General features: G+C 44.3%; 1 protein-coding gene across 6 annotated transcripts in view; it reads right to left on the bottom strand.

The window, feature by feature from the left end:
- Positions 1-14,512, bottom strand: part of LOC138299775 (cytosolic phospholipase A2 gamma-like) — a 380,498-nt gene that overhangs the window by 144,716 nt on the left and 221,270 nt on the right. For 4 of the 6 annotated variants that reach the window (XM_069238318.1, XM_069238319.1, XM_069238324.1 and 1 more), the window contains one exon: positions 5,205-5,264. The exons of the other annotated variants lie outside the window; for them this stretch is intronic. In XM_069238318.1, the coding sequence (XP_069094419.1) occupies positions 5,205-5,264 (60 nt within the window). The remainder of the gene's footprint in view (positions 1-5,204; positions 5,265-14,512) is intronic. 6 annotated transcript variants of the gene reach the window in all.

The following is a 14,512-nucleotide window of genomic DNA, read 5'->3' on the forward strand; positions in this document are numbered from 1 at the left end:
TAACATGCACTAATGTCAACTACAACTGGGGGGATACTGACCACATAATCCATGGAAGTCATCATATACATGGAGTGTCATGGGCAAAGTGGGATGGCAATGGGGCATGACCTGCACAGACAGAAGCTGGGGCACACCATTACACTACACCAACAAAAGTCCCATGGGGGTATGCTGCCATGCCAAACATTGGAGCAAAGGGAAAGCCACGCCAGGAGGGAAGGGCACAACGTCAAACTGACATCCTGGCACACGTCAGCCACCATACCCGCTACATTAACTAGGGCCCTAATAACAACCTCTAGCCATACTGACAACTGGAATGTAACACCGACAACAGTTGCCACTACCACCTCCGCTCTGTGTGCAGCTCAAGTAGCCAATGCCAGAAACTTCCCCATGGATCATTCACTCCTAAATTAGAGGGTTGAGGATGACAGCTACAGTAATCCCCTGAAAGAAGACAAAGGCCACAGTACTGTCAAATGGTAATGCCCATAGTTGTCGCTAACATCAGCCAATGTCAACAACAATAGGAGCTACACAGCACTAAGGACATACCCATGCTGCATATGTCAGCGTCCATCCTGTGCCTGGGTCACAATGTAACATCCCAAATGGCATACTGCTCAGACAACAGCATTGAGGGGGGGGACACATGTAACTGGTCACTGAAATACACCTGCACAGTCAGAGCAAGACATAGGACACTGCTATGATTATCAGGGCAATCGAATGTACCACACATTCCCAACATCAGCTGTACACATTACCAATGCCAACATCCATATCGTGCCATAACAATGCTATGCATAGGATATGCCACATGTCAACTACATTTAAGTGGATGTGAAAGATCAGAGACTGGGGCAGGTCCAGATTAGTAAGTGTGCTGCCAGTACCATCAGAACACCCACAGCCAGTGATAGGGCTCACCATGAGAATGGATGTAGACGGAGGGTTGAGTAGGACAAGAAGATGGCAAATCACTATTTGGCCTAAAACAATAACAGAGGAGATGATGCAGAAAAGTCCAATACCCTAATACTATACATGTGACATGCAGGTGGGCCATAGGCCTGGGAGAATGTCCATCTGAAAGACTGGAGTAATGAACACGAAACAAGATCACAATGTGAATTCATCACAAGGCAGGCATGTCACATCACTAATGCCACTACACAGACCCACTGATTGTACCCCGTTTCATTGCAGAGGAAGATGGATCACCTGTGGATATGCCTGTCTCAGAATACCCTGATGATATGGATGACGAGCTGATAAACTCGTGGTCTTGGAGACCATCCAAGAGGCCCTTGGAACCCTCCACACCCCACCTTCAGTCACAAGGAGGAGCACAGAACAAGCAGTCATCACAGAGGACCCACCCACCACCCCAATTGTAAGACCTGCCAGCTCCGATACAGCTGAGGACTCAGACGACATAGGCACCAGCTTTGAGAGAACTGTAGTCGGAGTACAGAGGGAGCTGGCCAAGGAGGTGCGGGTGCAAACTATGGCAGCCAGCCTTGAGGGGGTGCGCTCGTGCATGATGACATCTGCAGATCAGGCAGCAGCTATGCAAGCGCTATCATCTATCTTGCAGGAACAGCAAAAAACACAGAAGGAAATCAGCACAGCCGTAATACAGTTGACCCAACACCTACAACATCAATCCTGTGAACACATGCACAAATACAACATTGAACCCCTCAGGGCCGACCTGGCTGCCTACCATCGTGATGTGGCTGCCATTCTTAAGAATCAGCAGATCCTCCTTGCAGCAGTACTGCCCTTAATACCTTCACAGGTAGCAGCGACCAGGATATCTGACTCCACGTCTCCTAACACTGGTGTGTGTTGCCCCTTCACAACCACCACCAACAAGGACAGAGGAGGCACACACACATCAGAAGAAGAAGACATGGAACAGATCACAATCGCACAGAAGAGTACCCGGAAGCACTAGTCCCTGCCACATGGCCAACTATTACCAAGGTCCTGCGTTTTGTAAAATGCCAGTCTTACAACAACTCTACTCAATGACTGTTCTGCTAACCACTGTATATCTTGTCAGCCTGCCCAGTGATTGTCTCTCTCTTACTCATTGGCAAATCCTGTCCCTCTGCACTGTCTGAAACATCACCCCAGCATGTCAGAAGCATTACCTTAACCCCTTGTGTAGGATCACAATGTAAGATGTCACTAGAATGGACTCACAATCATGGACAATGTACATATAGCACTACAGCACTTTTCAATAAATAGCACTTACACAACAAATCTGTCTCTGGATAATGTGACACATCAACTGTGCAGTAGATAACTGAAATGTGCCTACTGTAAAATCATGTAGCTTGTCAATACAACTGTCCTGATATCATGTAGTCAGATAAATCTTCACAGTGGCCAGGATTGCATCAAACTCTGCCCTTCCAGAGGGGAATATCTGATGAAGTGAGAAACCACACACCATCATGCTGTGTTGGACAGAATAATGCTTACTCACGGGATATCTAAGTCATCAAATAGTGGCAGCTAAATGTTGTCATCATGCAATACAACACATATAACAGTGCACACAAATCTAAGCAAACACTACAAAACACTGCATGAATTAAGCTGTCTGAGTTTACATCCAAATAGGTAATCATGCTGAACAGTGTCACAAATGATCTATGTGAGTAATGAAGACAAGAAGACAAGAGTGTTTACGAGAACTCATCTGATAAGGGTGTCCTTGAACATCACACTGCAGTCAGACCTAAAACTGTTCCCCCAATACCAAGGGTGGAAGCTCTGTTTGTGACGTAGAAAACCAGTTGGGATCCATTTTAACTGTGATTGTTGGTTGCAACGAATGGTGGAATCTTTACAAGGTAGCTCTGGGGTAGCTGCCAATCTTACAGCTCAGTTTGGATTTGTTTGTAGCATAGGACACAAATGTAATAGAATAAAATCCATGTACACTAATGCCAAGGCCATGATTAAGTAGCATTTAACACATAATGTAAAGGGTTAACTATACAGTATATTTATTAAAACGTAATCACAGAAGAGGAAACTGAGGGAAAACTCTTACCTACCCTAATCTACCCTGACTACTCATTACCCACAACTGTCCCTAACTAACCTAAGCTAAACTTACTTATCACATGTAACTAATCGTTCTAAACATCAACCCCCCATTATGAGACGGGACACATGGAGGACAACACACATACTATACTATACTAAACAAATATATATTTTTTTGTATTTTTTAATTTTTATTATTTTTATGTATTTTTTTTGTATTTTGTTTTTTATTAAACACAAAAGAACCCTAACATAGCCCAACACACTTAATAAGTAAAAATAGAAAGAAGAATGACCCCCCACCCACTAACACTAACTAAACTAACAGAATATACTAACCTAACACTAATCCCCCTAAGCCCACTAAGTATGAGAACAAGGAAAGAGGAGGGAGGGGAGGGCATCATGTCCATTTACACAAAAGTCTAGAGGTTGACCCTCCGGAGTGTCCGGTTAATCGACTTCACACTCCTGTTTATGTGGCGAACGTCCAGGCTCAGATTGCTTATCTTACGCAAGACATAGTCTATCTTCCGTTCCAGTTCCTGGAATGATGCAGCGTCAACTGTTGGTGCTGGGGCTGTCTGTGTACCGGTGGAGGAGGTCTGTGTGCGTGTGGAGCCAATGCCAGTGGGCTGCCCTGCAGCTGTTGCAATGCTGGGGCCTGGGAGTACAGCAGATGTAGGGACAACAGTCCCGGCTGTGGGTGGGGGCACCTGGGTAGAACCGGTGGTTGTGCTGGTGGTGGCTGTGGTGGGCAAAGTGGGGCCACCCTGTGGTGAAGCCCACCATGCTCCGGAGGCCCATTCCTTCTGGTATCTACGGGCCATCCTCCTGAACCCCGACTATACCTGCAGTATGTGTTTGTACCTCATGGCCCGCCTCTGGAACTCATGGACCGGGACAGGTGTGTCATGTTTGCAGCTGTGAAGACAAAGGCCAACAATTTACCATAGGAGCTGCATTGTGTGAAATGGCACAAACAGTCAATCTGACAATACATCTACTGTACTTGTAACAGCTCATATCACCATACAGATCATTGAATGTCTCTGAGGAAGTACATGGCAGGCCTGCCTACAAAGGTCATCTCACACATAGCACATCCAAAACCTACAAGATGGGTAACAACTGGCATTAACTTGCCATCTGAGTTCTGACAGTTGTCAGCTAACATTCATGCTGTACATCCTCTGCCAATGCCTGGGCTACAGATGTCAGTGTATATGAGGAAAACTAAAGCCACATGGTCTGCAAGTTGTAATTGGACTTGCTAGTACAGTACTCATGTGCCATACCTGAGTGTGTATAGTAGGTGTGACCAAACATTCACTTTTTCACATGTATGTGTAACATACTGGTAGCATCAGTCCTAGGTACCCTATTCACAAACCCATGCCTGTGTTTGAGGGGGGGGGGTGGAGAAATAACAAACAATTCCAAACAACATGCACACCCAGGAGTGTATAGAAAGCTCAACACGTGTTTGGCTCCACACACACACCACAGGTAAGGTCTATCAACAATTAGGAGTCTGCAAAGCCTTGACCAATCCTAGCGCCACACGTCAGGAAATACAGACCTTGGTCCACATCATATACTTCCAGTAAGGCATGACTTTCAACAGACACAGAGTAGCAAGAACACCCATGATCATGATTTGGATGCACACCTAGGCCATTGCACTCAAGTTCCACATACTTGTAGTACTACATGTGGAAGTACATGCTGCCAGAAATTTCAACCTACAGTTTAATAAGTACATTGGTGAAGAGGGAAGCTGAAGTCTTTTGGAAAGCGATTTGCAGTACCAATCTGGGAGAATGTGAGTCTGACAAGCAGACTCAATCTGAGATGAGTTCCAGTGCGACTCTTATTGATACAAGTGTTATCCACATGACTCACCCCAGTCCTCATTGCGGGCCCTACAGGAATGGACTACAATCCCTAGATAATACAATTGGATACGCATTGGTCAACTCAAAATTTTCTAAGAAATGAAAACCCACTCATGGAAATAGACAAACGATTGGCCAGCGCATCACACCTTGCTATGTGTTCAACACACAGGAGTCCATCACACATCACCAGCAAACACAACACATAACAGACATATCAACACTTACTGTAGTGCTCGGGGTTCTCAAATTGAGCCACCTCTCCCACGGTGTAGGGTGCCGGTCCACCTGTAAAGCATGGGAGGAAAAATGTGCTCAGAATCTGTGCACTGACCAACAATTTCAAAGACAAATACAATGTGTAAGCTGACATAAGTAATGAAAGCCATTCAGACATGATCATTCAGCATCGGATATATCACGGCCAACATGTACATAGCATGGGACTCGTGTGACAGTTACACACATATCTACACACATGCAGTGGCCATGACTATCATGTGTTAGCAAACATGCCCCTTCATTAGTGAGCAGAAATAATAATGGTGTATAATCGTCTCATCATGTGCATCCAAGAGAGACATCCAAAGGCTGGTTACTTGAGGACTGCATTACCTGTCAAACAGCCTATGTGGCCATGACACATTTATGACATATAGGTACAATGTACAGAGGGGCAGGGACTTTTGTAAGCCCTCATGTTGTTACAGTTTCTTCACTTGATGTGGCCCAGCATTGGTGATTTGCACCAAACCTAGATATATGAACCCTTGTGCACACCTTTGGACTGCCATCCCTAATCAGAATGTGGCACAACACACTCCAAATACCAATCTAAGATGTTAGCTGAGGGCACCTTACACCTTTTCCCAATGTTTTCTAATCCAGATCTGACATGTATCCAAAAAGATGAAGGAGCACAATAATCCCTAACAACCATAGAACTTCCGTGAACGGTTTTCTTACACACTCACCAGAGACACATATGTGACACAGTGACATATGTCTGGGCCACATTGCTATCTTCAATTGACATGAGGGCAGCACTCATTTTCTGCACCATGTTGTGTTTCCAAAGTCAGTCTAGCTGTTGCATCAACAAAAATTGCTATTATTTTAGTACCTCTATACTTCACTGGCAAATGTGACCTGTAGAGACATGATAGGCTCATCTTTTGTTTTGTTGCGGCACTAAATTACATGAAGCAAAAAGTATCCTGTAACTTTGCAGAGCATGTGCTGCCTGACAGCTAGCATTTGTGATCCTTCACATAGTGCTTCAATTACCTGTATGTTTCCGCTGCATTACACACAGTCAGCAGCTTAGCTGGCAGATATTGTACCAATCATCTGATGTCATTACACAGCTTTTGATTGTGCACATTTACATGATCTGTACTCACCAACAGGGCCACCAATCAGTATTCCCAGGTGGTCCAGCAGATCTTGCTCCCTGGAGATGAGGTCAGCCCAGCGGTGCTTCAGCTGGTAGTCATTCCTCTGGCTCCCATACACGCGCAGAAAGTGGTGCAGCACCTTTCCCCACCGAACTTTCCGTGCCTCAGTGTGATACCCCTGTATTACCCTGCCCCTTGCCTCGATCATGATTGGGAGGAAATGGCACACCAGCCATATAAACCCCCCAACTCCTCCTCACCCATCCTGCCAAGACGTTGCCTACCCGACATCTCAGCACAAAAAAGGGGAATAGGTGAGAAAAAAGTGAAGAAAGGAGGAAATGGGGAAAGTAGGAGTATGAAAAAACAAAGTAAACTTACCAACTAAAAGAGCCCAACTATCCCCAAACTAGCACTACCCACAACAGACTCCCAAAAACAACAAAAACACTACTATACTGGACAAATGTAAACAAAACACACTCAGACAGTATAAAACAACAATATTAATTTCACAAACCAACAAGTAAGATAGCACACAGGACACAAAAGCACAAGATCACTGGACAACACTCTGAACACAGCCACACAGTCTAGAAGAATCACAGACTGCAAAGTGAAAGTGAAAGTACACCCACTGTACAGAATCAGTAAACAGGATATCCTATTACATCACATCCTGCATAAAATGGCAGCTGTTTTTATCGTTATGCATCATTTTTTCACGCATACAGATTGAGCGTCATATTTTTCGACACACAGGAGTCAAAATTATGCTGCTTCCAAATAATAGTACTTTTTGGTTACAATTATTTGGATGCAGCAGAATTTTCACTCCTGTGCATGGAAAAATATGACGCACAAGCTGTATGCGTGAAAAAATGACGCATAATGACAAATACTTCTCAATTTTAGTTGCATGTTTCAATATTAATGGAAGGTTACATTTGTGACACAACTGGGATAGGCTGCTTGAAACCACTTTGGTGATTGATGGTGTATGTTCATATATAAGACATCATACTGCAGCAGACAATGCGCCACTACTTCTTTAACTGGAGTTTGACGGTTGGCTGACGCACTAGATGACCATATGTGTGGCCTACGTATATGTCTTGCACAATTTGGCCATGTTTGCCATCAGGAGAGGATAGCAAGGTGACATACATGGGTACAATACCTCAATGTCTATGGCTCAATGTGTGTGCAGTGGCCACTAATGTAGTTGTTGACCCAGTGTGTGTGCATCACAAGATGCATTCTTGAACATATGCTAGTTGAATGTGTAGTCAATGTGTCAATACCATAGATGCAAGTCAATGTGGAAATTAGATAGAGCATGTGTTAGTCATACATGTAGTAACATCCGTTGTGTGCCCTCCCAAGGTTTTGGGTAACGTAGACACCACAAATGGAAAAGCATGCACCAGATAGATGGCAGAAACTTGGTCATGTCAATTGGACACAATTTCACCATCCTACGGTCCTAGGTTTTTGACACTTGCTTCCTAGGCACTTGGTGGTGAATGTCACAGTGAGTCAGGCAAATGATTGACGAAGTGGGTACTATGTAATTGTCCCTGACAGCCAAAGGTGAACCGGAAATGTATAATGACGCCACAGTTGAGGTCATATAACTGAGCCACAACTCTCCAGTGGCTGTGGTGGACCAGCATACGAGGCAGCCCGTGTCCACATATTTCCAGTGATCAATTGCATGGAGGTGTCTTGTGCGTGGACCAATGTTGATCCTGTATACATTTTTGAGGTATATGTTGTCACTGTTACGTCCAGGTCTCATCATGAGTCAGTGGCAGCTATTCCTGTATCTACTGAGTATCCGTCGGAGTTCAATGTGAGTAAAGTCAATGAGGGCATGCAAACCTACATGGGGATGGTCCCACCCTGTCATTGAAGACGTGTAATGAGACTGTCAACAGGGCAACCTTGGTGTGCTGAGTGAGATAATGTCTCAGGTGTCATGTTCCGGCAGGTGTCATTACAACATTTGTACACAGGTTGGCCTCTGTAATTCTCACTGCATCTGGGAACATCATAGCCTCTGTGCTGATTATTTTAGCAGCTATTCACCACACACGGCCCATCAATATGTTGTGTACAATGTAATTCAGCGTGTGAACTGTCAGGGTCCTAACACGTGTAGACTTTTGATGGACATTATCTGAGGTTGCTGGTTCTGCTGGAGGCCATGTACACAATCCCAGGCTATGGCCCAGGTACACTGTCACACTTTGTCGTTCGTGCATTAATGAGACCCAGACAAGGCATGGCCTATGATTTAGCTATTCAAGGACAATGTAACAAATATGGTACAAATAAGTGGCAGATGATGCTATACAATGTATTTGAGTATGCATTGATGACACACATGACAAAATACCCTCTGAGGAATGAGAGGTTTCATAAAGCAAGTGTGGTACATATGTAACCACAGGGAATCTTTAGGGTGACCCATAGACAGGTGCCAGTCAGACTGACAGGATGCAGGGTCAATCAGGATCCAGCAATTTCACAAGTTACATCATCAGTGGTCTGACTTAGACTGGTTGGAGGGAGAACTAGACAGTTGACATGTCAAACTGTGTATGTCCTGTGTTTTTGAGGGTGACACATGAACCCAAGGGCTGTGTTACACAGCTTCATTAGTAGTAATGCATAACGGTGTTTTTGTCAAAATGTCAACTTCAATGCTGTTCGAGGCATCAGCAGGGGCAGTGCATATTAAAATGGGTGGTGTGCATGGAGGTGATCACAGGTGTGGGATGCATCAGTTTCTCACAAGTCCTGTAGATGAGATTTGCAATCTAATGGCCAACAGTACCTTTCACACAGGAAGCAATCTACAGGTGATACCAGGGCTTAGAAACTCCAAGCCAGTGTATTAATTGAGCTGACGACCATGCAGTCAGATAGTACTATGACAATGGTATACCATAGGAAAGGGTGTAGCACACTGGATTACTCTTGTTAGTCTGTGTGTGTAGCGGAGGGAATATCGGGGTACACATATTCGTATTACAGGGACCCCTTCAGACAGGTGGGTTGTGACCAGGTGCATGGGTGCGTCAGGAGTTGGGGAATGGGCTGACATGTACATGGAATGTCATGTGCGCAATGCTTATCATATGTGTGGCACTTGTGCTGTCTATGTTCTGCTTATATGGAACTCTAGTCACAGATAGTCGTTGCAAAGATTGTATGTAGTTGGACTTACTGCTTTCAAGGGTCTGGTCATACATTCCTGTTACTGAAGCGAAAGCACATCAACTGCCTGATGTATGAGGCTTTTTTTCCCCTTATTGAGTGATGGTGTCTTAGTTGTGTGCCATATGCTGCAATGAACCATGTTTCAAACATTTATGTGTGTAATAGGTGTGGTCCTCTGCTATTGCCCTTCAAAGGTGAAATGTACAGGATCTCAGTCATTTACAGTGCGTGTATATGTGACCGTTGTATGATACGCATCCCAATTGTTCTGGGATTTTCTGTGTCCTGAACGGTATATCAGCAATGCTCCATAAGGTAACAGTCTTCTTCTGATAGTTTGAGCTAAAGGTGTGCACAAATGATTAGCCAGACCATGAAGTGGTAAATATTATCGATGTTTATTTACATTAGTTCATTAGGTGGTGATGGTGATTATATTTAAAAGAAATTGTTAACGATATGTTGGCACCTACGCAATCCAGCGGCCGTGTTTTGTTGTTCCCCCTCATGTTGCAGGCCAGCATCCTCCTCTTCCTCCTCTTCAGGCATGTGTGGGTCTGGGTCCAGGAGGGGAATGTTCCTTCTTATGCAAATGTTGTGCAGGATGGCACATGTTAGGATGATCTTACAGACCATTTCAGGGGAATATAGGAGGCTACCACCAGTGATGTCGAGGCACCTGAATCTCGACTTGAGGATGCCGAAGGTCCTCTCGACTATGCTGCTTGTCCTCCTATGTGCGTCACTGTAGGCACGCTCTGCTGCAGTACTTGGGTTGCCAATATGTGTCATGATCCATGGCTGGATCCCATACCCCTGATCAGCTGAAAGAGAAAATGAATGGAATCATTTTGATGTAGCTTGGACCATTTATATCAGCTTGCATGGCAGTAGTTGTCTTGTTTTGTCTGTGACTCTTTTGTGTTATTGTGTTGCATCCCAGGCTTGTAGGATGTACCATCTGCTTTGTGTTGTTTCCTTGGCTGAACGAGTGTTTGGCTGCTGACCGGTTGTCAGCAGTATGTTTAGGGATTTGCAGTACAGTGTGCCCTCCCTTGCACTGTGACTTGTGATACAGGTGTCCCTGTGTCTTCATTGGGGGTGAGATGGTAGTTCCATACAGAGGTAACATTTGACAGTGTTGTTAACACATTCATATCAATGTACCATGTACATCCCATAACTTTAGACTTATGCAATGGATTGATGTAAACATGATTGAGACGCTTACTAATTGCAAGGTGACATTTGGCAACCCACTCCAAACGTTGTGATCATAAACGTCTTAACATTAGGCTGTACAGTATTTTCAGATGTGTGACAGGTTCAATGGTGACCAAGGACACATGGCTAGCGATGTCACGACCTCAGTGTGTTCTTGTCAACATGTTGCAGTTGTGGTGTATGTGTTGTGTGTCCTAGAGGGTTGCTGTGCAGTATGTATATTAGTAGGTTTTTGTACTTACCAACAAGTAGTCCATTGCCATACCATCCATCCTGGAAGTTTTGATTGATGGTGCTGTGACGGAAGATGAAAGAGTCATGGACACTCCCAGGATATTTAGCTACAATGTTGATGATCATTCCTAGGTGATCGACAATGGCCTGCACATTGATGGAATGTGTGTGCTTCCTGTTGCGGTAGAGGTGCTCAATTGCAGCAGGTGGCACAAGGCGTACATGTGTGCAGTCGATTGCACCAAGGATGTGTGGGAAGCTACTAATGAGATAGAACCCCTGTTTTGTTTCCTGCTGCTTCTGCAGTGTGTTAGGGAAGCAGATGTAGTGGGGTGTGAGTCTGATGATGGCATCTAGTACTTTGGGCAAAAAGGCAGAGAATGATGGCTGTGATATTCCGGCGACCAGGGCACCAGTTGTTTGAAAAGAGCTACTTGGACAGCATGTGGAGTACAGCAAGCAGCTTGGTTTGTGTTGAGATGGTGCGGGGTGTCAGCAGGATGGGTGCCAACTGTGGCTCTATGTTGCGCAGCAGGTGCTGAATGGCTTGCCAGTTCAGCCTGTACCTCTGGATGATGTCATGTTCCCTGAGGCCATGAAGAGTTGTTTGGTGCGGAATATCCTCTCCTGCCTTCTGCGCTGCCTTTGGGGTCCCTGCTGGTGTTGTGGTAGCTGTTGTTGTTGTTGCTGTGCTCTGCGTCTACGTGCATGCAGGATGAATAGCACCTCCATGTCTCCCTTTTGCTGCTCTGCTGTTGCTTTTGTGTGTTCTGATTAAATACAGGGGTGTTTGCCCCATTTTAACGCCTGCCCTGACCCAGGGTTAAATTTTGATGCAAATCGGGCTGTGCGTCATTTTTCGAGTCCGCATCCCGCCCGTGCGTCATTTTTGCCCGGAAGCATAAATACAACGCATGGCCGTTTGAGTCATTTTTTGGACGGGAACGCCTACCTTGCATATGATTAACGCAAGGGGGATTCCCTCCTACAAAAAACGACGCACACACCAGTATTTTGACACCCGCAGCCGCGGGCGTCACAGTTTAAATATGGTGCTCGGTTTGCACCGGATGTGCGTCAAATTTTTTGACACACATTCGGTGCAAACAGAGCATAAATATGCCCCTCAGTCATCTTAGCAAACTATAACTCTCAGACTCTGTGCTGGCTCACCCTGTGGTACACACACCGTCACGTCCCACGGCAGAATAACTTGTCAGTTATTTCTTTCAGAAGCCAAAGTTAGGACACAGAAATCTTTGCATCATCCTGTTTCATGAATGGCATTGATCAGTCTAGAATCACTGATGATGGAACTTACCTTAGCAAAATCTTAATCAAGACTGCTAAAATTGATAATGCTAAGGTGGACACAGAAATCAAGTCAATACACGCTGTTGTAGCAACTGTAACTCAAGGTTTAAATCTGTGCAGTCATGTCTAGAAGCAGTGGAAGTACAGATGCAACACATCAAGACTGGGGTACAAGATCTGTACTAAAAGGCATATGATCTGAAAGACCGACGCATACATAACATACTTATACATGAAGTTTCGTAAACGATGAATGGCTAGAATTCTAATGAGTTTGCTGACTGCCTTCCCTTACTCTAGGAAAAAAAGAACAATCTTTGTTCCATCACAACCTGTCTTCTAAACACCAGCATGGCCACCAAGTTATCAAATAAACTAAGGAACATGGTCCATTTTTGTGGATGGCACATGCATCACCATCACAGTTTATTTCTCTCAATACAGGAATATTTGCCTCTCATTATGTTATTTATAATACATTGTGAATCCAAGTAGTTTTATGATCCAGCAGACCTGGAGGCCTTTCTGGAAACTACGGAATCAGGGGTGATGTGCGCTTCTGACTCCATACCTGTGGCCAAGGCAGGATCCTCTGCTTTTCCACCAACTAACTTATTTCAGATGATCTGAGGATTGTATTTTTTGAAGTGATAGAACCACAGCTGTACCTCAGATCTGCAGGAGATGTGAGTCAGACAAATTAAGAATGCTATTAACATATGCTTTTGACACCCTTTAAAACCTTAGGTCTTTCTGTCCCTCTCTCCTCTTCAACTAATGCATGCCAGGTCTCACCATCTAATGTTTTGATGACTAATAACAGGTTGCGTTTCTCAAGGCCTACTCACAAAACATCTTCAACTATATCTAATTTGCTGCCACCATCTTTGATCCTTCCTTACCTGTGCTGTAGCCCATGTGGTGGGTGTCTGGGGAGTCTGTGGTGCTGCCTTCTTTTTCTAAGTTCTATGAATAAGCCCAACTTGCCACTTGCTTATGATGGTTTTTCAATGAACACCCAATTATAGGTTTGGTGCTCTATCCCAGAGAAGTGTGCATTGTTTCTCTCACTCATTTTTTGACATATTGACTGTTTCAACAGTTTGTCTCTACATATCATCAGCCAAATTTCCCTTCTCCTTCCCCTTACCCTGACGTATAATCTACATTTACTACACAGTCTCCTCAAGCCTACTCTCTAAGCCCCCATTACATTTTCTCTCTTACATATAACCAGTTTATTTTAGCATTTGATACCTACCATAGATGATTTGTCCGTGGCCAACAATGAGTTTTAGACCTTGAACTCATCTCCACCACCGCTGGCTGTCATTTGTATTCTCTCTCTATAGTCTCTTTGGTAATGAGATTGCCTCTGATCCCTTGCCAATATCTCAGGAGGATGCTTACACCCTGTAATATATTGTGGCATCCTATATCTCTGAAATTACCTACCTGACCTCATATAGATGAGATGCATCTTTTAGCACTACAGAAACACATGACTTCTTGCTCAAATTTAACAACCTCACTCATCATTAATAGGAAAAAGCTCATGTGCTATTTGACTTTAAAATGGGCTGACACTGTACTTCTGCAGAAGTCTCACAATTTGTTTGCTGAAGCAAAAAAAGATAAGGAGAGACTGGGTTAGGTATGTGGTACATGAGTGCAAAACTTTTAGTGCAACCCATTATGTCAGTTTTAAGTCCACCTTTAGGAAAGTTGGTGCTGCCTTTGTTTTTAGGGAATCGCTCACAGTCAATTTACTGAAAAAATGGGTTGGCTCAGCGTGGAGATATATGTTGACAAAGTTTTGTTTCAGAGTACCCCTCTAGTAATTGGCGCTGTCTATGCCCCCATGGTTCTAAGGCAGACTTCTTCACCAGTTTCCATGGAAGTATCACTGATACTTCAGGAAAGACCAGAACTGTGATAGTGCATGAATGGAACCTTGCCAATGACCCAATACAGGATATATTGCCAAACTCTTCCAAGTGTATTGACAGTGGAATGCTGAAGCTAAATCATGTGCCAGATCATGTGCTTTTTGACATATGAAGACTGCTCGCTTCCCGAGTGAGAGGCTTCATCATAATGCATCCGTATTTTGTGCAAGGATTATTTACCCTTTGTCTC

The sequence above is a fragment of the Pleurodeles waltl genome, chromosome 6 (genome assembly GCF_031143425.1).
Source record: "Pleurodeles waltl isolate 20211129_DDA chromosome 6, aPleWal1.hap1.20221129, whole genome shotgun sequence".
Lineage (NCBI taxonomy): Eukaryota > Metazoa > Chordata > Amphibia > Caudata > Salamandridae > Pleurodeles > Pleurodeles waltl.